At 40.1% G+C, this 24,051-nt stretch overlaps 1 protein-coding gene across 1 annotated transcript in view; it reads left to right on the top strand.

Annotated features, from left to right (window-relative positions):
• The first annotated feature begins 8,271 nt into the window (after positions 1-8,271).
• The window catches only part of CFAP47 (cilia and flagella associated protein 47), a 255,076-nt gene continuing 239,296 nt past the window's right edge, over positions 8,272-24,051 (top strand). The window contains exons 1-10 of the mRNA XM_063127690.1: positions 8,272-8,439; positions 9,632-9,783; positions 13,006-13,121; positions 14,662-14,800; positions 15,557-15,785; positions 16,712-16,872; positions 17,523-17,656; positions 19,099-19,334; positions 20,890-21,082; positions 23,706-23,916. Coding sequence (XP_062983760.1) covers positions 8,272-8,439; positions 9,632-9,783; positions 13,006-13,121; positions 14,662-14,800; positions 15,557-15,785; positions 16,712-16,872; positions 17,523-17,656; positions 19,099-19,334; positions 20,890-21,082; positions 23,706-23,916 — 1,739 coding nt within the window. The remainder of the gene's footprint in view (positions 8,440-9,631; positions 9,784-13,005; positions 13,122-14,661; positions 14,801-15,556; positions 15,786-16,711; positions 16,873-17,522; positions 17,657-19,098; positions 19,335-20,889; positions 21,083-23,705; positions 23,917-24,051) is intronic.

Below are 24,051 nucleotides of genomic sequence, written 5' to 3'. Positions count from 1 at the left end.
TTTTTAGTTACTTGAGTGAAAACATTTACTCTACTTAGTGAAATTGATTTTGATGCCAAAGGAAAAACTTGATGTAGAGTTGAAACATCCATATCATTAACAGCTTGTCTAGTCAACTCTGTCTCACTTGAGTGTGCCTGCTTTGTTACAGCTCAGCTTGTCTTTTAAGAATTTAATTTTTCAGGCTTTTGATCTCTCTGAGCCAACCATGGATTTTCTTTCCATGAAATTCAAAGGAATGACTATGAAATTAACAAGAACCTTTCATATTTTTTGACTGAATGCCCCAGACTACTGCCAGGTGGTTGGCACTTTTACTTGTTTAGTAAGAAGTAGCACTAATGGGGAAATATTTGTAATGTAACCACAATACATGTATGAAATCCAACAGCATGATAACAACGATGATAAATCTTTGCAATTGTGGATCTAGTGGGGCATCAGATCCTGCCATCTCTGAGCAATCTATGCTTGTTCTTTCTCGATACTATTACAAGACTCAACTGTCACTGAATGTTGACCATGAGAATCCATGAAAAAGGAACAAAGAAACAAGGCAGTTTAAAACATTGGGAAAGACCCACACGCCGTGAAGCCACCCCCAACTGACACACTGGGTGAATATCCATCCAGTACATCAGCTGGGGCTGTTGTCTGCCACACACATCCTCCTATTGGGGAAAGTAGCTCAAAAGAAAGGCAGGGGAGTGGAAGCTGAGGACTGAGTTTATTTATTTATTTATTACATTTTTATACCGCCCAATAGCCGAAGCTCTCTGGGCAGTTCACAAAAATTAAAACCATCATAAAACAACCAACATGTTAAAAGCACAATTACAAAAGACAGTATAAAAAGCACAACCAGGATAAAACCACGCAGCAAAATTGATATAAGATTAAAATACAGAGTTAGAACAGTAAAATTTAAATTTAAGTTAAAATTAAGTGTTAAAATACTGAGAGAATAAAAAGGTCTTCAGCTGGCAACGAAAGCAGTACAGTGTAGGCGCCAGGCGGACCTCTCTGGGGAGCTCATTCCACAACCGGGGTGCCACAGCGGAGAAAGTTTTATTTATTCCGTCTCATTGGGTTGTTTTTACTGATTTTGTTTTTAGTTTCATTTGATTAGTTGTAGTAGGGAAAAGCAGGGCTGCCTCTTTCCTGCTGCCACTTATTCCTCTTTAAAACAGCAGGCTTCTGAGTTGAGTCAAGCTGCACTCAGCTCCGCAAAATCAGACTCCTGAGTGCTGCGAAACTGTGTTATCACTGACTGATAAATACACTGAAAGTAAAGGACGCCTCTACGTTCTCTCTCTCTCTTTGTGGGATGAACGGGTAGAATTCCTGGCACAAAACTTGCAACAACTAGTTTTATTAGTACTTCATGATTTTATGTTGCAAACCACTTTGTAAACAGCCACTGAAAATCAGTAAATACATTTTGTAAACAATGAAAGAAAGAATCCACTGATAATACCAAACAAGGATGTATGAAAAATATGTACGGTATTACTTTCTGTACATCTAAGCCAGCTAAGAAATATAAACTCAAAAGTCAGACATGGCATTGATAGCCATTACATGAAGTATTGGCCAGTTTGTGCTTAAGGGGCACAGGAAGAGGAACTCTGTTGGTTGGTGGTTCCCGAGTCCAGGAATTGGGTAAGCGACCTGTTCTGGATGGGGTTGCACTATCTCTCTGAAAGAGCAGGTGCATAATTTGGGAGTACTCCTAGATCCATTCTTGTCACTGGAGGCCCAGGTGGACGGCCATTCCTGGACAGGGATAACCTAGCCACAGTAGAGCACGTACTGGTAACTTCCTGATTAGACTACTGCAATGCACTCTGCACGGGGCTGCCTTTGAAGACAACTCGGAAGGTGCAGCTAGTGCAAAATGCAGCAATTAGATTGCTGACTGGAACACCTCGTAGAGACCATATAATAAAGGAATTGCACTGGCTGCCAATACGTTTCCGGTCGGAATTCAAGTTATTGGTAATGACGTTTAAAGCCCTAAACGGCTTGGGACCTCTCCCTATATCTTCCTGCCCAAGACCTGAGATCTGTCCAAGGAGCCCTTCTCTGTGCCCCACCAATGTGAGATATATACTATGGTGGGACATGGGAGAGGGCTTTCTCTGTTGTGGCACCCTGGCTGTGGAATGCCCTCCCCCTGGAGGCCTGACTGGTGCTGGCACTGGCTTCATTTCAGTGCCAGGTTAAGACATGGCTTCTTAACAAATAATAATAATAATAATAATAATAATAATAATAATAATAATAATTTTATTTCTTACACACCTCTCCATATTGATCAAGGCGGGGAACAACAATAAATGATAAAATACATAAAACATAATATACATTGTTAAAAACATCCTTAAAAACATCCTAAAAACATTTTATAAACAAAGCCTTTGATGGCTAAATCCACCAGCCTTCACACTGTCTTGTTTTAATTGGATTTTACTGTTTTAAAATTTCAAATCGGTTTTAACATATTAATGGTTTGATTTGTTTTAGAACTGTATATTTATTGTTCTATGTTCTATGTATGATTTTATCTGTATGCCACCCTGAGATCCTTGTGATATAGGGTGGGATATAAATGTTTAAATAAATAAATAAATAAATAAAATGTGTAGACTAAGTGATAGACACCAACTTTGTCATCATGGGGGTATCTACACAGAGCTTTTACTGAAGTTCTACTCCACCTCTAAGTCCATCGAGTCAGTTGATGCATGCCCCTCTCCGTAGCTAGCGCGGTGTTTCATGCCCTTAATCCAGTTTTCCCCGCAAGCTCATTTCATGATGGATTTTCCCTTCATTGCGGATTCATTGTGGTTTGGGAGTCTGTGTGACCTCAGCTTGCTTTGGTGGAAGCCGCGCTGATTGTCTGAAGGGAAAGTTGCGTGGGGTGGGATGAGAGCTGTGGGCTAAACATGGCTACCTGGAAGTAACTCATTGCTTTCTGATGCACTTTTCAGGGTACAGGAGTGGGGAGGGGAGTCAGCTGTGCAACTTTGAAGCACTGTTGCGATTGTGGGATCAATTGCTGCCTTTCCACTCTTTATTGCTGCACTATTTCACAGTCGTGTAGTTGTGCAATTGTCCATTTAGGGTTGCCCCTTCCACCACAGGAAGAGAGAGGGACGTGAGGGTGGATGTTTGCATGTCTACGCAGAAGTCACTTCTCCATTTCACTTTATGAGCATGCAAGTTGTTGGGAGGGGAGGGGCAGCCTGTTGATTCAAATATTCACAGCCATGAAGGGCCACAGCTGAGAGTGGTTGGGTGCCTGTTGATTGAAGCTGCGTAGGTGCATGGAGGCAAAATGCAATGGAAGGTGATGAGTTACTTTCTGGTAGCCATCATTAGCCCTCTGCTCCCCATGCAACTTTCCCTTCAGCCAATCAGTGCTGCTTCCACCAGCCCAAACTGAAGCCAGCTGAGGTCACATGGACTCCCAAACTGCAATGAATCTGCAGTGACGGGAACATCTGTTGATTCAAAGCTGTGTAAGTGTGTGGAGGCATCCTGTCATCACTACGGAATTGAGTAGCAGAAGAAAAAACTTTCAGAGCCTCATCATTAGGTACTGTTTGCTGCACATTATGGCCGTGCAACCAATCCTGCAAAGTTTGGGGGCAGGATACTTCATGTTGAATCCTGTCCATAAATTGCAGTGGTTGTCACTTTGCAACTGCGATGCTGCGGGTTCAGCAGTGAAAGTGATGCCGTGTAGACAGCCTCCATCTCCTTTGGGTGACATATGCTGTGGCGTTGGTGCAGGACCTGGGTAGGATGGAAATTTTGTTCTCTGGTCTGTTTGCTATGGTGCTACTGCAGTAGGCAGGGACTTTGAATTAGAAGTGGAAAAATGGTAAGGTGAACCTGGGGTCCTCCTCAGGGAAACATTTACAAAGTCCAAATCAGATTTCTTGCAACTGTAGGTCTCTAAAAAATTACAGAGGATGTGGGAACATGCAAAAAGGGGAGTGAGTAACAAAAATAGAAAATGTGAATCTGAAAGATGCCAGATCCAGAAGGCAGGAAAGCAGTAAATCATGAAAGCAACAAAAAGTAAAGCCAGTCAGAGGCAATCATAAAAAAGTGAGAACAAAGTCAGACAAATAAATAATAATAAAAAAGATGAGAGACAAAGTGAATCAAAGTAGAAGATACAGAACAACTTAACGGTAAAAAAGGATGTAATCTTGACAGAAATGGAAGCTGAAGTGATTTATAGAAGGAAAGGCATAAAGATGGAATTCATCTGATGCAGAGAGAGTTGTAACTGAAACAAAGAATGAATTTCCCAAGAGCCATATGAAAACCAGCAGAGTTGGGAAAGATAAGACAGTGCAGGTGAAAAGTAGAAGTAAGGTGTTCATTATTATTTTTTGTATCTGTTTGAATTCAGTTCAGTTGTCTGCAGAAGCACTCAAAATAATTTGTGCTTGAATGACAGCAAATGCTTTCTCTCTTAAGGACCACAACCTTTCAAAAAGAAACAAGTATTACCATTTTAAGAAGGGGGCAAGTTAAAAGGTTGAAATTTGCTTATGTTGGCTTTGGTGAACAATTTGCATATCACGTAGGCATTTTTCCTGACAGATTTGACGTTTCTCCTCTGTACTCTTTTCTCCCCTTCAGTTTTAACATTAACTCCTAGATGTTTTGTGTTGATGTAGTATTGTAATTACTTAATCTAGTACCATTTCTTGTTTTCACCTACAGTATTTTATAAACAGACAGAAGCTATCTGTTCTTTATAAAATACAGGGAGGTGGAAATCACCCTGTTGTCATGGTCATACCACTTCCTGGTGAAATTTGGTCTCATGTTGCCACTCCCTTCCTGCAAAGAGGGGAAGGTATTAAAATGGTCTTCCCCCAGAAGCTTATGGAATCTGAGCGATTCTTGAATTCTCTGGGAGATTTTTCAGTAGTTAGAACCGGCAATTCTGTCACGATGCACTATTGTCATGGTCACTCCTGAGGGCTCTCTTTGATATTATGGAGCTCAGAAGGCTTCCTGATTTACTGGGGAGGTCCAGAGAATGAAAAAGGTCAGAAGACAGCTGGAGCATAAATGGCATAAGAGGTGTCATAAAGTTGACTGAGCACATGTAAGAGTGAAAAATCATGCCTACCGTGTGGCGGTGAAAGCAGCAAAGACAGCTTACTTTTCCACCTCCATCGCATCTTTGAGTAGCCATCTAGCTGAGCTTTTCTGAGTGGTTTGAGGGTTGTTTTCATCAAACCCAGTAAACTCAGTTCTGGAATCTTTGGAGACGCACTGTGATGAGTTTGCAAGACACTCCAAGGATAAAATAGCTCACTTTCATGCTGACTAGAACACAGATATTGATGCAGTGTCTGTTGAGGTGACCAGTGCTTGTCCTATCTGGTTTGTGGGATCAAGTACAGTTTTTGGAGACTGAGGACGTGGACAAGACACCTGCATCTGTATAACCCAGCACATGTTCTCTTGACCCTTGTCATGAATGCATCATTGTGTAATGGTGTGGTACCTAGTGCAGTGGTGTGACTGCTACTGAAACAGCCCTCCTTAGATCTAAAGATCTATGCTAACTATTATCTGGTCACAAACACCTGTTTCTGAGTAAGGTGCTTGAGAGAGTGGTGGTGTCCCAGCTGCATCTTTCAAACACCTCCTCAAAACACCCTTGTTCACCCAGGCTTGTAATTTAATTAACCATGCTCATCCATTTTACGGCTCCTTGTATTGCTCTTATTGTCATTGGAAGTGTTTTTAATAATGTATTTTAAATACGATTTTCATATTTATATCTAAACTTCTTACAGATTTTTTCATATTTCATTATATATAAATATTACAAATAAATAAATAATTTCCAAAGAGGTTCCCAGGCCATTAACACCAGTGAGCTGCCAATGAAACCAATATGAATACAATTACTACCACATTCACAACTTATGGATGTTTACTCACAAGTAAGTCTCAGAGAGGTAAATGGAGCTTATGTCCAAGTAAGTGTACATAGGATTGTAACTTTATTGTTATGCACCTAAGACTGCACACTGTGGATTTATACATAATAGGTAAGAACTTTTAGAAGAGCATATTTGTGTGTCTGCTCACAGATATTTGACAAAATATTGTTCAAGAAAACAGTAAGAGCAGTAACCATGGCTCAGAGATAGAGCTTAAGCTTTGCATACCAATGACGCCAGTCATTTCCAGTTGAAAAAGAAACTTAAGTAGCAGATTTCAGAAGACCTGTTTCTGAAACCTCAGAGAGCTTCCCTAGTTTTCTCAGAAAGACATTTTGAAAATCCCTGATTTATAGCCCTTCACAGCCAAAGCACATAGCTATTCATATTAGATACAAGTCAGCAGGTGGCACTGTTATACATATATTCTGCATCTTTTCCTGAGTAGACTCGTATTTCAGTGTCAGTTGTCATACAGACTTTCTGATATTAAAGAATTATTATGTGGTTTCCCCTTCAGCTACCTACACTGTACACTTAAATTCATATCCAGCTTTTCACCAAAGAAACAATGGCATTCAAATATTGAATGTTAGGATTCAGAGCAGGAGGAATGTTTAAACTTGGGCCTACACTGAGCATCTGATGAAAAAGATCATGGCACAATTACAGCCCAGGCTTATGCATGTTTAGTCCAAAGTAATTTCCATAGTTTCAATGTTGATTACTCCCAGGTATGCATACATAGAATCACAATTTACATGTATTTACCTAACTCGGCAGGACTTATTTTAAAATCAACATGCATAGGACAAAAGGAAGCTGCCTTATACCATGTCAGATCATCAATGAACCTTGCAACTAAGAATCTAGTACCAAAAGTTGCTTCCCCCCTCCCAATCGACTTTCCTTTTGTGTCATGTATTTAAGATTGTAAACCTGTGGGCAGAGACTGTTTTTAAGATATATTTTTGTAAGCCACCTTGAGAGCCTTTTTAGCTAAAGGGCAGGATAAAAATGCTATAATAAAAAAAAATATTTTTTTTCACAGTTCACAGGCTGAGTTCAGGCAACATGATAACCCACATTCAAGGGTTGAGTATGGGTTGTCATTAAACTGTGGGTTGTTGTTGAAATGTGGGTTGTCATGGTCTGAATCCAGATGTCATAACAAACCATATCCATGAACAATCCACAACAACAACCCCATGATTCAACGATAACCCACACTCAACCCTTCAGTGTGGGTTATCATGTTGTCTGAATCCAGTCACTGATTAGCTGGAGATGGTAGTGATTGAACAAGGAATCTTTTGTATGCAAAGCAGGTGCTCTTCCCCAGAGCTATGGCTAGTCCCCAGTGTAACAAATTATTATGAATTGTATTACATTCCCCCAAGGACTGGGGACACACACATATATATATTCCACACCTCCACCTCAACGTTATCAGTATAAAACACCCAGGTGGTGGGTGACTGGCCCATTGTCACACCATGACATTCAGGGCTAAATAAAGATCTTAATTTTGGTTCGAGTCCACTACACAAACGCTCCAAATCAGTTTGGTTGAGTTTCAGTGGATTGAATCCTGAACCCATTTACTCAAAAGTAAATCTCATAGATTTGAGCAGGGCAAGGACACACGTTTGCGATCCCATGCATATTTAGACATGGGAATGCTGGGCATGATAGGACTTTTTGTCTAAACATGCATAGGATTGCGCCCTATAGACGCATGCGTGGCTGCTTTCGTTTGTTTGTGCAAACAGACGCAGCACAGCCTTGTTAGGAATCTGCCTTCCCCGTGGATTTCCCAGAAGTGTTTGGCTGGCTATTCTTGGATCCAGCAAGACTCGTGTGTACTGCATGACAGCAATGACTGCAGTTCATTGTTAGACTCTCATCTGTTTCGAGAAAGGAGAATGGCAGGGTAACTGGAACAAGAACAGCAACACGACGAAGCCCTTTTGGCCATCCACTCAGCAGCAACAGCAACTCCCGCCTTACTTCGTTGCGCCTGCCTGCCTTACACTCTTCCGCACCCTCAGCGGTTCCTGGAGAGCATGAGCCGCACCTCTCCGCGCGTGCGCTGGAGCGTCGTTCGCTGGTTCGGAGTTTCCAATCAGATCGCCGGCTCCGTTGCCTGGCGACCGTTCCTAAGCGGCTATGTACGGAAGGAAGTTCGCGTCGCCTTGGAGACCGGAACGCTCCGTGCTGGAGGCTCGCTGGGCTGGAGGGTCGCATGCATCCCCCGAGTGTGGGTGGAGGCGGCGTCGGGGCGATGGAGATCGCCACTGCCTCTTGGGACGTGGCCGGAGTGCGCATTACGCCGCCCGAGCTGCGCTTCGTGGACGCGGTGCCCGGAGGACGCTACCGGGCGCTGTTGAGCGTCCAGAACCTGCGGGCTCAGAGCTGTGACCTTCACTTAGTGCCTCCTGAACGGCCTCAGGTGGGACGGGGGCGTGGGCGGCGTGGGGGTCGGTGTCAGTGAGGGTGGTGGGATCCCCCGCTTCTTCCCCTTGAAAATAGCCCTCTGTGCAAGCCCCCTCCCCTTCTGCCAGGGCGATCTTCTCCGTTTGTGGAGTGTTCAAACTGGACGGGTTCTGTTCTGTTCTAGGAAACCAGCCTTCCCAAACCCGATGCCCTGCAGATATATTGGACTACAGCTCCCATCATCTTCAGCCGTTGGCCATGCTGGCTGGGGGAGTGATGGGAGTTGTAGTCCAGCATATCTGACAGTCACCAGCTTGGAGTAGGTTGCAGGAAACTGAGTAAAACATAAAAATAAGTCCTAAGCACATTCACACTTAGCAACATACATGCGCAACATACATGCACACCCTTCCTTGTCCTTGACTGTCTGGGACATAATTGAAAAGAAAAGCAGAAGATCGCAAATAGCCACTGAAATGCATTGGTTCCTTCCAAATGGCCATGGTTGTCCATTCACAGCATCTTCCCTATATATTTTGGATTGGTTTGAATTTCTCCCAATTTATATAGGCTAAAGTTAATTCCTTGTTGCAGTCCGGAGTGAGGCTGATACCAGTAGGAAAGATGCAACCCTGAAACACAAATGCAAAGAACAAAGTTAAAATGCAAAGGTGATAGATGTATAGTTGTTGGGGTTGTGTGTGTCCAATGCCCAGTGCAATGCTCTTTTTCGTAGGATATTCTTTACTATGTACATAAAACAAGATGCAGTGTTTCTGTCTTCTGATGCAGCGGAGTAAGATTGCAAAAGGTGAATTACCCCATCAGTATTTTACCTAGCTCCACACCTCTATTTCTGAGGTTCCTATTTATTTGCTATGTCCCCAGTGCAATTCCTTCCCCTTTAGTTTCAGTTATTGCTAAAACAGACAGAAACCCCAAGTTCTAACACTTCTATTTACCACTGGCAAGTTGCTGATTAATAGTTCCAATCAAAGCCCATCACTTGTTAATATTTATCAGATGGGCAATGAATATTCTCATGCTGAAACAAAATAATTTAGGGTGCAATACTCTGCACGTTTAGACGGAAAAGGGTCTTACAACTGCCAGCATTCCTGAACCAGATTTTTTCTGTCTAAACATGAAAACATTGTGCCCTTAGTTTGTTGAATTGAGAACTGAATGATTTGTTCATTGTTTTGCAGTTCAGGCTAATTGTGGAAAATCCAAAGAAACCCCTTGCTTCTGGTCTTCACATAACAGCCACTGTGGAATATCATCCAGACACTGAGGAAGACCTTCAGGACAGAATACTTCTTCATGTAGGAAAAAAGATAGTTGAGATTCCTCTAATAGGGTATGGCATTTCAACATATAATTCTACTGATTAACTTTTGATTGCATGTTTTCATAATAATGCTGTGATGTCCTGCTCCACAGCCCAGCAACCTAGCCCTCAGTTTCCCATTCTGCTGCCACCATTAACTGTTTTCTCCTCACTCTTCCACAGACTACACTAGTTGTTTGAAAGTAATTAGAATTTATTAACCTAAGTGTGTGTACATAAGCTTATTGGTTTCCTCAGTTGAAATGTGTACGGTTACAAGGTTCTAAGCATATTGGTTTCTATCAGTTCTTTCTTTAAAGGTTCCACTGTATAATTCTACTGTCGATTCTCAAGCACTATAACCCACACCAAATCTTCCTATTCAGTATCTGCCTCTCACCAAATCATACACTTAGAATCCTAACCCACACCCACTGTCTTCCTGTCAGCTCAGACTATATATATATTGCTACATTTCTCCAGCTCCTCCCCCTCTCACACAGCCAATCCAAGCACTCCCCCTCCACCGTCCAATCAGCACTCAGGCATTCACCCCCCTTCTTCTACTTTCATACTTACTTCCTGGAACTTTATACATAATATAAACCATAACTTTACATATATTTATATTTAATGCATGTTAAGGCAGCTGAACATCACAAATACATTTACTTTGTAAACTAAGTACTGGCTTACAAGTCTGACAGGTTCCTTGGCAAGCATCTAAGAGCACCTCACAATGTTAAGATTTAAAATAATGTGAAGTTTCTCCCCACATCACTTCTGTTCCTTAAAATTCTTATGAGGAAAGTGGCCTGAGGAGCCAAACTACATATTATACTAACTGTTCAATTCTTAATCTTTTCCATTTTATTTAGTTGGCTCCATAGTGAAATATATAAGGACAGTGTATGAATGCATAGTTAGGTCTCAATTTTTTGTTTGTTCTTAAATTATCCTTTATTTTAGTTCAGTACTTCAAAAAAGTTAAGGAACAGCCAAGGCTGCTATTTATAACTGACACACACACACATTATGTTATACACGGCTTGGGACCACAATACCTGACGGAATGCCTCTCCCAACGTGAATATACCCGGTCACTATGTTCAACATCTAAGGTCCTCCTCTGGGTGCCTACTCCAAGAGAGGCTCGGAGTGTGGCAACAAGGGACAGGGCCTTTTCGGTGGTGGCTCCCAGAATATAGAATGATCTCCCTGACGAGGCTCGCCTGGCACCAATGCTGCTATCTTTCCGGCGCCAGGTTAAGACTTTCCTCTTTGCCCAGGAATATGGCAGCACATCTTAATCACCCACATGTTTAGTTTTTTAATGGTTTTTAATGCTTTATGTATTATTTATTTATTTAATTACATTTATATACCGCCCCACAGCCGAAGCTCTCTGAGCGGTTTACAACATTTAAAAATAGTAAACATTAAAAGTATACAATTTAAAAACAAAAACAAAAACACACACATAAAAACAGTATAAAAACAACAGTATCCATTTAAAAACAACAATTGTGGGGTCCATTAAAAACAAACTTAACGTTGTTAAATGCTGTTAAAATGCTGTTAAAAATGCCTGGGAGAAGAGAAAAGTCTTGACCTGGCGCTGAAAAGATAACAATGTTGGCGCCAGGCGAGCCTCATCGGGGAGATCCTTCCACAGTCGGGGGGCCACCACTGAAAAGGCCCTCTCCCTTGTTGCCATCCTCCGAGCTTCCCTTGGAGTAGGCACTCGGAGGAGGACCTTAGATGTTGAGCGCAGTGTACGGGTAGGTTCATGTCGGGAGAGGCGTTCCATCAGGTATGTTCTGTGTTTTAGAATTTTAAATTTTGTATACTCATTTTTATCTCAATTTTAGAATTTCTGTAAACTGCCCAGAGAGCTCTGGCTATGGGGGCGGTATATAAGTGTAATAAATAAATAAATAAATAAATGAATAAATAAATGATTTGTAATGCGATCCTATTCAAGTTTAATAAAAGTTAAGTCTCACTGAGGTCAGTGGGGCTTACCTCTAACGAAACTTGTTTAGAATTGCAGCCTAAAGCATATTTAGCTTGATGAGACTTAGCTTTGTCTAATTCTCATTATATTGTACCCAGTGTTTCTTATACCAGACATTATGTCTTCACATTATATTGAAATTTGTATAATAATATAACAATTGTTAGGAAATTCCAGCTTACTCATTGTATATTAAATTGTGTTGAATGTTTATATTTTTAACACAAGTAGACTAGATCTATTTAAATAATTTATTTTTGACCCGTCAAAGAATTTCAAACTAATTAAAAATGTAGTTGCAGTCTATCATGATTAAATCCAATGTGATTAAGTTGTCTGAATTTCCCATAATTAAGAAAACACAATCTCTTCTATCTGCCGATGTTGTTTTTGTTGTTGTTGTTGTTGTTATTATTATTATTATTATTATTATTATTATTATATTTATTTGTATCCCGCCTTTTGCCCAATGCTGGGCCTCAAGGCGGCCTTACAAAGTTTAAAATATACATGGGGGTGGGAGGGAAACAAAACCATAAACAATTAAAAAATACACAACAAAATTATAAGACATTAACATAGATGGAGGGCTGGATTATTCTCCAAAGGCCTGCTTGAACAAAAAAGTTTTAGCCTGCTTCCAAAAGCCCATCAAGGAGGGAGCCAGCCTAGCTTCCCCGGGAACAGAGTTCCAGAGCACCGGAGCAGCCACCGAGAAGGCCCTCTCCCATGTTCCCACCAAGCGTGCCTGTGAAGAAGGTGGGACTGAAAGAAGAGCTTCTCCAGAAGATCTCAAAAGCACGGACAGGCTCATAAGGGAGAATACGTTCTTTCAAATAACCTGGACCCGAACCATATAGAGCTTTATAGGTCATAACCAGCACTTTGAATTGTGCCTGGAAACAGACTGGAAGCCAGTGGAGCTGTTTTAACAGGGGAGTTGTATGCTCCCTGTAACCAGCCCTGGTCAACAATCTGGCTGCAGCTCTTTGAACCAGCTGGAGTTTCCGAACACTCTTCAAAGGCAGCCCCACGCAGAGCACGTTACAGTAATCCAATCGGGATATAACTAAGGCATGTGTCACCGTGGCCAGGTCCACTATCAGGTTACATAATTAAATTGAATGTTTGTTAAAAATGGGAGGAAAATAAGTTTTTCTATCTAAAACATTTATAAAAAATAAAACTAATAAAGTAATGCCATAAAATCAATGAGAAGCATTTTTTTTTTGCAGATTAATCCCATGCTGCTGCCTAGATATTGAACCGGAGATAAATTTTGGCACAGTGATTGCAAACAGCAAAGTCATTAATACAGAGATTAGAATTACTAACTATGGATCATCTCCAGGTAAATATTGTCTCTGTATGTGATTATACCAAGTTCATTTTCTGCTAACATAATGGCCTGGTTCTGATAATCATCTCCTGGCTTATTAAGCCAGAGTATGCATGAGCTCCGTGGGTCTGTACGTAGCTCTTTTGCTGCTGCTTTGCTCCTTTCTTCGTTTGAGGGAGCAAAGACGTTAGGAAGCTGTAGATAATGATAGTTTCCCATTATATGTGAACCAGGAACTATAATGAATGACTTGCAAACAAGACAGGCTTTGACACATAATGGCAAGCTATTGTTAACTGTAGCTTCCTTGTTTATTTCACCACTCATATGAAGGGTGGATCGCTGCATCAGCAAAGGGCTTGCATTTAGCTACACATAGAGCTCATTCATACTATCTGAGCATCTGATCATGGCCAGAATGTAGGTAGATTTCCTAATTAAGGCATAGCCTGAAAATCATATTTTTCTCACAGCTGTTGGACTCTCCAAATTAGGTTTTCCAACAGTCTGGAAAACTACTGGCCTGCCTGGTTTCACACATTATAGGCAGGGGAAGCAAACGTTGTTGGTTTTGCCTTTTTATTCATTACCTTTACAGATTTAGGGATCTTGTCATTGTGTATGCATGCATATTGGGGCAGGGGAGACCCCCAAAGCAGGTATGTGCGTATACACCACTGTGCAAAATTCAAATCGCTGCTTGCATAGGGCACGTATGGCCATTGTCTCAGGCTTCCCTATTGTGATTTGACTTGTAGTCTATGGTTAAATTGGATCACTTTCTTGAGATATATGCTTTTCATGGGTTTTGAATTGTCAGCCATAGATTTACTGCTTGTCTCAGCCATTGCTATTTTTCATCTGTAAAATGAGGCAAATTTTCTCTATAGTAATACATGGTTATAATGCATGACTTGGGTATTTATTTATACATTCTTAGATTGCCTTTTAGGACATAGGCTTCATAAGACAGCTTACATAATGACAAAACTCATAAAATGCATTAAAAACAAACAGATTCAAGTGATTTGTAGCTCTTGCTTTATGGTTATGACACAGTTGGAGTTTAGGTTGGGTTAGGTTTATCTGTGTTGGTCTGGGGTCATGTGTGGATGCCCTGCCTGGTAGCAGAGAGCTTGTAAGCACATGACCCTGCCTTGGCGTCAGAATTATGTCTTTCAAGAGCTAGTCTTTTTTGTGACCAATGGGGGAAAATATAAACGTTTTGCGTATTGGTTGTGTTAATTCTATTGCAATAAAGTTCTCTTTGTCCTATGTTTAGAATGTCATCTTCTTTGGAAAGAACTTTGTTTCTCTTCTGTTAGTCATTGTCCCATACGTATTAGCAAAGTACCCATCATTATGAGAAGACATGCACGGAGGAGGACCTGTCGGTGGCAGGAACCCTTGGAGAGGTGTTGTGCATCTTTGTTTGCCTGTTGTGCTATCTGTGGGATCCATGAAGATGCAGGCCAGGCTATCCTGTGTAGGAGTAGGAGAAAGTTTTGTCAGTGCATTTTATATGTGGTGCATAAAATGTTTATATTTTTAGGTACATTTGACATAAAATATAGAGGAAGTGTTGCCATTGTTGTGGCACCAACCAGTGGAGTGGTGGAACCTCAAACAGCACAGTCCATTAAAATAGAGATCTGTACCGATGTTCCCAGAATAATGAACGAATCAGCCATGTAAGTGTAGTGCTTTTAAACGGAAACTTTCTCTTGTTTGGATTGCTTTTTGATTTTACTGTAATGATCAGTCTACCCAGTTATAAGTAAGTTTGTGCTTTACAGTTTACAGTGCTCTCCAATCTCATTATACTCAGATAGTATATCAGTCAAATGTATGGAAATATTGCCAGCCGGAGTTGCAACCTATGCAAGAAGAGCAAGCTGTACTGGAGAGCAGAATGTTTTCCTTCAAATGGCTCAATTGCCTATCCAAAGGAATTAATGGTTCTGTTTAAATAACTCTCTTCCCTAAAGTCAATTCATTTAGCTGGTAGCTAGCAAAACCCCAACTCTTTCAGTGAAAACCCTGTTTGGAGTTTGATGTACCCTTTCTTGTTACAAAAAGGGTGTAAGGAATAAGTACATTCATAACTCTTTCTTCTGCCCAGAATCTTATGTGACATTGGAACTTCCATCTACTTTAATAGGAAGCACTGGGGCTGTAAATATGATGAATATATTTGGGACATAGCCAGGTTCTACCATTGGTGTGCCCTATAATAATCTCTGTATCTCATGCCTGTTGTGGAAAGTTAGGAATAGACAACTTTTGTAAATTTCAACTATAAATATGTGATTACTTAAATGCTCTAATAAAATACTGAGCTCCTTAAGATTAACACACTATTGTAACATACATAAGATTAATACACTATTGTAACATCTGTGCATATTTCTCCCTCTGTTCTTTCTTACCTATTACTCTACCCAAAGTGTGGAATTGCAGGGGCGGCCCAGTACTGAGATAATGATCAAAGCTAATATAGTGGAGCAAATGCTTGAGGTTTTAGGCGTGCCTCATTCAAACACAATACAGTGTGTTAATTTTGGATGTGTCTATTTTGGAACCTCAAAGACTGAAGAAGTTATTCTTCATAATAAAAGTCCAGAGTCTACGGACTGGGTGGCAATCCTGCAAGATAATGCTGTCGGCTCAGAGATGGTAAGGAAGCCTCTCTTGACTCTAGCCCTGTTTTCCAGTGACTGTGTGTTTTTCAGCAGGGTTTCCCTTCCTCAAGTGTGGCGTACTTGGAGGTTAGTCCAAGTCAAGATGAATGTTTGGACTTTTTTTTTAGGGGGAGGAGGGATGATTACATTCTGTGCTACAACATGTATATAAATGCTGTCTCCCAGCATTTTCACATTCTAGTATGATCAAGGAACAGAAGCTGCATGGCAAGTTTGAGTTGGCTGTACTTTGGAACGTAGTTGAAGGTGGAGGTTTGAAATCTGTTCCCTGCTCCAGTCACTGAGGTCCCCAGGGGTCGATTTGGCCGTCATTTCAACAGTGTTTATGAGTGTCTTTCTATTCATCCCCAATGGTGTCTCTCCATTCACCCCCAAATAAGAGAATGGCTATCATCCACTCCTGGGGGAAAAAACAACAACTTTGCAGTTGGGCACAATATAGTGAAACCAAAGCTTGCCCATCATTATGACGCCTGAGTAGCTTGGCATCTGCCAACGAGGGTTCCATGGGAGAGCTGCCATACAACTCTGTACACAAGGCACACATTACAAGCCCCCTGGGGTTCCTGCAATGTATGGGCCTTCCCGCCACATGTACTCTGCTTGTTATAACAATGGACATATGCTGGTCGGTTAGTATAGTAATACTGTGGAAAGTTCTTTTTTCTTTTTTAGTGATAGGTGTGTTATATCAAAAAGTAATAAACATGTAAATGGGACCTAGTAGTAGGGACAAGATTCATCCAATGTTTTATAGCTGTTACTTAGCTGTTGTTTTAGTAGTGTACTCTATCTTATCCCGTGTATATTATTTTTGTGTTTTTGTGTTTTTTGTTTGAAAGTTCAACATGGATAACTGAGTGACTTCTAGTATGTTTTAAATCTCATATTTCCTTATAGGGTACAGATATTCAGAAGAGTACAGATGCTATTTTAAGGGACTTGCATTATACTGATGGAAAATCTGGGGTAGATGTTTCTACTCTGATTGCCTGCATTCCTAACGAAGGAACACTACAGCCTTATCAGAAAATTGTAGTTACGCTTTGCTTTAGTCCAAAGTAAGCATGCAATGTGAACTTAACTACAATGAACAGTATAATAAAAGATGAAAAAAACCATTAGAAATTGACTGTAAAGATTATATGCAATCCTTTCCCCTTGATACAAGATTCATTGGGCCAGTTCGCATGACGTGACAGCCTGTGGGGTGTGTACGGCTGCCATTTTGAATATCCAACCTCAACTTGGGGGTTGTTGTGCTGCGCAAACCCAGCAACCGTGGGTTATGTGAGGGTTGTTTAACTCTCGCATAACCCACACTCACCACATTCTCATGACGTGACAACTCCCAAGAAAGGCAGCCAAGAAATATTTTAAATAAATAATAAAATAAATGTTTGGGTGATACATTGGGAACTTTCTGGAGGAACCTTAACATGGTGACAAGTTAGTCAAGAAAGACCTGAAGTAGTCATTATCTTGCATGGGGAGTAAGGTAATTATCCAGTAGAAACAGCCATATGTGGTCTCATAATTAAAGAGAATGCAGATGCCTTTTCTAACATAGGATCAGTTGAATTTACAGCCTTTGGTTCCCAAAATGTTGGTGTTTGCTGTCCTTATTTTTCTGCTATACCTGTTAGACGTTAACAATTAAATTATAATATTTTCCTCCATAGGAGTATAAATTTAATTGTGAATTTTACAGGCAGCTGAAAAGGGACAGGGACTTTGAAAGAACCCCCCCAAGACAAGATTATGCTCTCTTTCTGAAGTTTGAAGCTGTAGGAAGTAAAAATGACTTTTTGCACAGTGTGACTGCTGATGATATACCCACCAATGGTATGGTATTGGTAAATATGAAATAAATGTAAAGAAATTAGAACTGTGCTTTTGCCTCTTCGTTTTCCCCAGGAAGGTTAATGTGATTTGTATATGTTTTATAGAAATGCATTGTGTGTGTGTATTTGTGTGTGTACGTGCAAGCTCCATTAACCTGCCCTGTTCCGAAAATCAGTGTTTCTGCTTGTTTCTAGCTGCTTTTGGAACTGCTAGTTTCCCATTGCGAGAAGGATTAGATACTGTCCTAAAGATAGAAAGACTAACAACAGTATTAGAACATATATTTTAGGCTAGGCTTTCTATCTTTCTTACACATTTTACCTTAAGACTGACTATATCCACAGTGGATCCAGCGCCTCCTTGTTGCTTTGCTGTTGTGCCACTTTACACAAACCTCTCTCTCTCTCTCTTTCTCTCTCTCCCTCCCTCCCCCTCCCCCCTCTCTGTGTCTATCTATCTATCTATCTATCTATCTATCTGCACACACACTTGTTTCCAGGGTTTCTTTTTGAATTACTAGCTTTCTGTTGCACAAGCAGTGTGCTCTGTTAGTGCAAGAGATTAAGTGGGAGCACAGTGGCAGTATTGGATATTGCCCATATAATCTTCATTATCAACATCTCTAAATAATACGAAAATGCTCACCTCTGACTTTAATATGAAGGTTCAGATCATACCTTCAGTTTTTCATTGACATAGTTTAAGTTCTGTCCCACTAAAACCATGTATATTTATGTATTTTTTATGATTATTGCAGCCTATTGAATTTCTTGAAAACACATTTCAATTGCAAATACACATATCACATAATACATCACCTGATAATTTATGCTTGTACAAGATTCTGCAAAGTTACCACTGAAAGAGTCTCTTTTGTGCCCCTGTCTTTAAGGAGTTGTCTCTGAACAAAATGTGATTTCGAGATGTGTGTGTCTGGGTTGGGGTTGGGGTTGCCTTTTATGGATGGTATGACTTGCCCTGGTCATTTAGTTTTGCAGGCTTGGGGTGGAACCTATATTCATCATTCTCCTGGGAAGCTGAAGTTGTGGTCCTAGATAGGAGTGCCTTTGGAGCTAAAGGATACTGCTTAACACCACAACTTGGGCTTCTAGGCATTTTTATCAGATTTGAATGTAATGATGACTATTTATGCTAGCATAACTTTGAAACTGCAACACTGTAATTTCGTTGCATTAAAAAAACTAATTGGTGTTTTATTTGCATGTACCTACCTCATCCTTCAGGAGGTAGCAGGCTATATACATTCCTATATGTATCTACTATGTGTGCAAGTAATTTATATTAGTCCAATATTAATTGGAAAAGGAGGGCAAATTGTATGAAGACTATCTTTTGTTATGTTGAACTTATATTAGTTGCTATATGGTCAGTCTTCTCACTGCATATGATAACATATCCTATTCTCTCAATTTATTTTACAGAGAATAATCCCCATCAAGTTGAGCTGGGTTTGACAGGCTCAGGGCTTCCGGTTCGGTTGAGATTCATCCCAGGACCAATGGTTAATTTTGGGGAGTGTTCTATGGGTGAACATACAGATATGATTTGCTCACTCAAAAATCAGTGCGATATTCTTCCAGTATCATATGTTTTTCATAAGATTGCGCATTTTAATATTTGTCCTGAAAAGGGAAATTTAAAAGCAAAAGCTACACAGGTACTGCATATTTTTCTTTCATACTATATGTGTACTTCACTTTTAAAGTATTTTAAATTATGATGCATTGTGTAGTACAGTATCATAAATTTAATGTGATTTATTATTAAAAATGTTGGCATAAATCAATGTTGTCACTTAAAGCAAAATAATAATAATAAATCCATATGTTTGGTGTATGCAGTTTTTATTACATTATGGTTCTCACTGTGCAAAGATCTTATGTGTCGTTGATGTCTCCAAGCTCCATATGATGAAAGCAGACTCTTAACATTATCTTCCTTCTCTCCTCCACCCCCTTGTCATTGTGAGACAGTTATCTCCTCTGCTTCAGCTGCATGAAACTTTAGTCATCCTTGCTTTTTCCTTTTCTTTCTATTCCCACATCAAAGTATTAAGACCACAGTTCAGTAATAAAGGCATTTGCTTTGCATGCCAAAGATCCCGAGTTCAGTCCCTGGCATCTTCAGTTAGAGTAGGGGAAAATTCTGATCTGGGTCCCTGGAGAATAGTCAGCAGTGAGCCAGACGGACTAACGGTCTGACTCTGTATAAGACAGTTTCCTATGATCCAGGTGCAAAATACAGTCTTTTCCACCATCCTCAGGATGCACCTTTTCCTTGTGAGCATAGTATTAAAACTTTCTTCTATTTTCCTCTCTCAAGCTAAAATACTATTGTTACATGCTGCCATCCACTCTGCTGTATCTCTCCAATGCTGTCTATTCAGAATACGTCTACTATAACTCAGTATTCTCTCATATGTAGTGGACATTACTCCAGACCTTATATTGAGTCCCTTGCCAGGCAAGGTTCTACTTCTAAAGCTGTGTACCTCTGCCTGTATCTTCCCTTATTTTCTCTTCTCCCTCTAGTTCGTCTATTTATTAATTAAACGTATTGTTATACTGCCTTTTAGTCCAAGGCTCATGCCATGAGTCTTTGACTAAACGGCTGTATCAAAATACTTTTAAGAAATAAATAAATACGCGAACTAGAGGGGGAAGAGAAAGATGTTGCTAGTTACACCTTGATGTTTTCATCCTTGCTGTTCTTTCTCTCCAGAATATCCCCTTCATTTTTAGTCTCTTGCCAGAGCATTCCTTTATAGAAGATTTTTGCTGAACCTTCTAAGCAATGCTACCCGTCCCACTGCCATTGGAACCTCAGCTGTCTCATTCCTTTGCGTATTAGTAGTGATTGGCCTCTGTTGCCTCAGCCTGCTATCACCTGTTTACATGTTTAATCTAAATGGTAAGGAACCATGTCTGTTCTATATTTTATACAGCACTTAGCAGGCTGTGAAGCTGAACAGCGGGATGAAAATGTATAACTCCATTTTGCTACATCACTCAGTTAGAAACCTAGAAATTTCCCCTTCTTAAAATGCGTGAAATAAAAGTCATTTGAAAGCTGGGGATTTTACAGGCTGAGGCGATAAAGAAACAAGATCAAACATTATGTAACACTTACAGTTTTTCTTTTTCTTTTTTCCTTTAAGAGCCTTCTGTTCCCTTTCCTGAAATGATTTAATGTGTATCTGTTTTTATCTTTAGGATGTGGTATTTTCATTTGTTCCTCATCACATAGGAACCTTTACAGTGAAGCAGGTGGTAGATATCATTGGTCCAGTGGCAAAGAGAGAGAGCTTATCAGCTCTGAAGATGAAACCTTTCCATCAAATACAGTTAATTTTTTCTGGCCTGTGCAAACCTGTAACTAATAAAGTTGTGCTGAAAATCAATCCTGGTATGTTAAGAAGAAGAGGTTAAGATTTTAATGAGTTTGAAATGATATTTCCATCAGTTCGTTTGAGGGAGAATTCAGATAGACATCAGAAATGAGTCCAGTTGCCTGAACACTCTCCTGCCCTCCCCAGGCCAGGCGAAAAAGCTTAACTTGAGAACAAGGATGGGATACTAGGTGGTGGCAGTGGATCCATGTTTCCCAGCATTTTTTCCAAAGCAGGACACGCTTAGAGTCAACATGCTGCTAGTGTCATTTTCCTCTTGAGATCATGGGGGTTGAACTACAACTCCCATGGCCCTCATCCGGTGATATTTTTCTGCTGTTGACCATGTAGTTCAACCCCTATGGTCTCAGAGGGTAGGAGACATTAGCAGCATGCTAATGGCACTGTTAGTGTCCCCAGCTATGGGAAAATGTACAGATGAAAGGCCCAATGTGCCTCTCCAATCTTCCAAGGAGCTGCTTCCTGCTGTCCCATCTGCCCCCCACTCCCAATGGGGACCAAGATGACTTGGTAGGTAGGCTGTGTATGAGCAGAATTGGGTTAGCAACTCACTCAAGGTGGGCTATGCTGCCTGCTTTGATTTTGCTCACATAAATTAAGTTGGGGCATTCATCTATGGGAGTAGCCCTATTTGTGGTTTTCTAAGATTAAGTGTGTTTTTCCTGTAAAGGGTGACTTGTGAACCCTGCATGTTGGTGTTGTGTCAGATAGTCAGAGCATTCAAGCCAACAATTACTGGGCCAGATATTTGACTCTGCTGGTTTCAAGGGCTTAACAATTTGTATTGAATTATTCTTTACGAAGTAGAAAACAACCAGTGGTGGCAGAATGTACAGGAAATTCTTTTTTTCAAAATGCAACTTCTGGCTGCAGTTCAAAGGGATGCATGTGCATATTCCATATTTGCACCCACCATTTTCTGAGCTGTTTTTAAAGATGTCTCCCTTGAAGTCCCAAACTGCTCTTTGAATGTCTGAGATCAAAAAGTAGTTCTGCAATTAGGCATTAGAGCTTTTAAAACAAGACAAGTGACCGAGACATGCATGTTAATTTCCTATTAGAAAAGCTCTTTTCCCTAATTATCAGGCTCTTTCCTGAGCTTGGATGAGTAGAGGCTTTTAAATAGCAGTTTGTGGATTCTGGTGGGTTCCACAAAAAATCCCAGTCAATGCAAAGTAGCTAAATACTGTACTCAGTTTTGATAAAGCATTTAGATTAGTACTCAGTTTCCTGTACTTTAACATGATGTATACAGCTGTGATCAAACTCTTAATTTCCATGGTTTGTTTTTACTATAAAAATAAACAGTACTATTATTCATTATACTTTGATGGAGGAGAAGTAACATTCAGTCCTTAAGGATTAATGTTTTGTGATGGGAAAACAGATTCTGCACTGGAATAGATTTGAATGTACATGTAATTTTGGATACATCCAGTGTGCATGTAACAGAGGTGTTTAACAAGGGAATTGTTGGGGGTGCAAGGGGTCCAGTGGGTGTACTGCCTCGCACCTGCTTGCCACTTCTGCTTTCAATTAACAATCCTGTTCTGGGTTGTTTGGTGACATAGGAATCTAGAAACTCTGGCTGAGTTTGGACGACACGCTAATCAACGGTTGTTTCCCATTCTATTCCTATTACTCCCCTCCCCCCAGTTGATTAGCGTGTCGTCTGAATTCAGTCTCTGGATTGTTTGGAAATTAAACCATGGGTTAATTTTGGGTTGTTTAACCCCTAAACAACCGAGAGTTCCCATGTTTGTATATCACAAAACAACCCAGGAACAGTACGTTCCTGCGAAGTTAATTGAAATCGGAAGCAGATAAACAGGTGGGAACCAGCTTGCTCACTCGCTCATTACTGTGTCCTCACTAACAAACCATGGGTTGTTTGATCGTGTGAACTGGGTCTTTATGTTATGTGGAACTTGGTTTTTCATATTTTTGTCAGGAAACTGAGCAGAGGAAATCCATTAAAATTAGTATTTGAACAACTAGCTGTTTTAGAAGGAAAGTGAAACCCTGTTTGCTTCAAAATATCTTTGAGTGCACTTTATAGCTTTGTGTTATAATAGCCCTAATTATTTATGATAGTTATGGAAATTTGTGTACAATTTATACACTGTGATTTAATGAGTTATATTTTGTTTCTGGCTTTGTGGCTTGGCCCCTATTTTGAGGGTAAAAAGTGGGGCAACATGTTATGGATAAATTTTGTAATATAGTATAACATATTACACACAAAATATAAACCAAATCTTATATCAATAACTGGCACATTCGTTTTCATCTAGAGTTTCTGTAATACTTGTTGTCCAGTTATCTGGAGAATTTGTTTTATTCATTCTTGGTTTCTTTTTGTTTCACCAAGCATCAATCCATTTATATATATAAAGCAAATCTGGAAATTTAGTTTTGAGTTCCTAATACCCTCCTTTTTCTGAAAAAGAAAATGCTTCTTGCACTATGAAGTGTGACTGTTTGGGCAGGGGGGTATGTGTGTGTATATATATTTGTTAAAAATCAAGTATTCTATAATTTGAAAGAATAAATGATAGCCATTTTTACTTTCTCTTTGTGACACTCATGTAATTTATTTTTATATAAATTCTAACCAAGGTTTAACGCCATTAATTACCAATGCAATGGGAGTATTTGTAGCTAACAAGGTGGACCAACACAGTGATGTCGCACCAGTAACATTGCTTAAATCGGATCAGACACAAATTCATGCCCACCGGATTAATAGGAATTTGAGCAATGCAATAGTAGCTCTTCCTAATGATCGTCCAGCCAGTTTAAGACCCACTGAATTGCATAAGGATTACAGGTAAGTAATACAAGTAATAATGATTTAGAATGATTCATTGGATATAGTGTTAAATATTTTATATGATATTCTAATGCATGTCACAGAGAATATGTATATAGTAAATGCATTCAGATGTAAATTATTTTACTTGTA

Source organism: Elgaria multicarinata, chromosome 5 (genome assembly GCF_023053635.1).
Source record: "Elgaria multicarinata webbii isolate HBS135686 ecotype San Diego chromosome 5, rElgMul1.1.pri, whole genome shotgun sequence".
Lineage (NCBI taxonomy): Eukaryota > Metazoa > Chordata > Lepidosauria > Squamata > Anguidae > Elgaria > Elgaria multicarinata.
The sequence above is the reverse complement of the archived record's forward strand: the minus strand, read 5'-3'. Positions and strand labels throughout refer to the sequence as shown.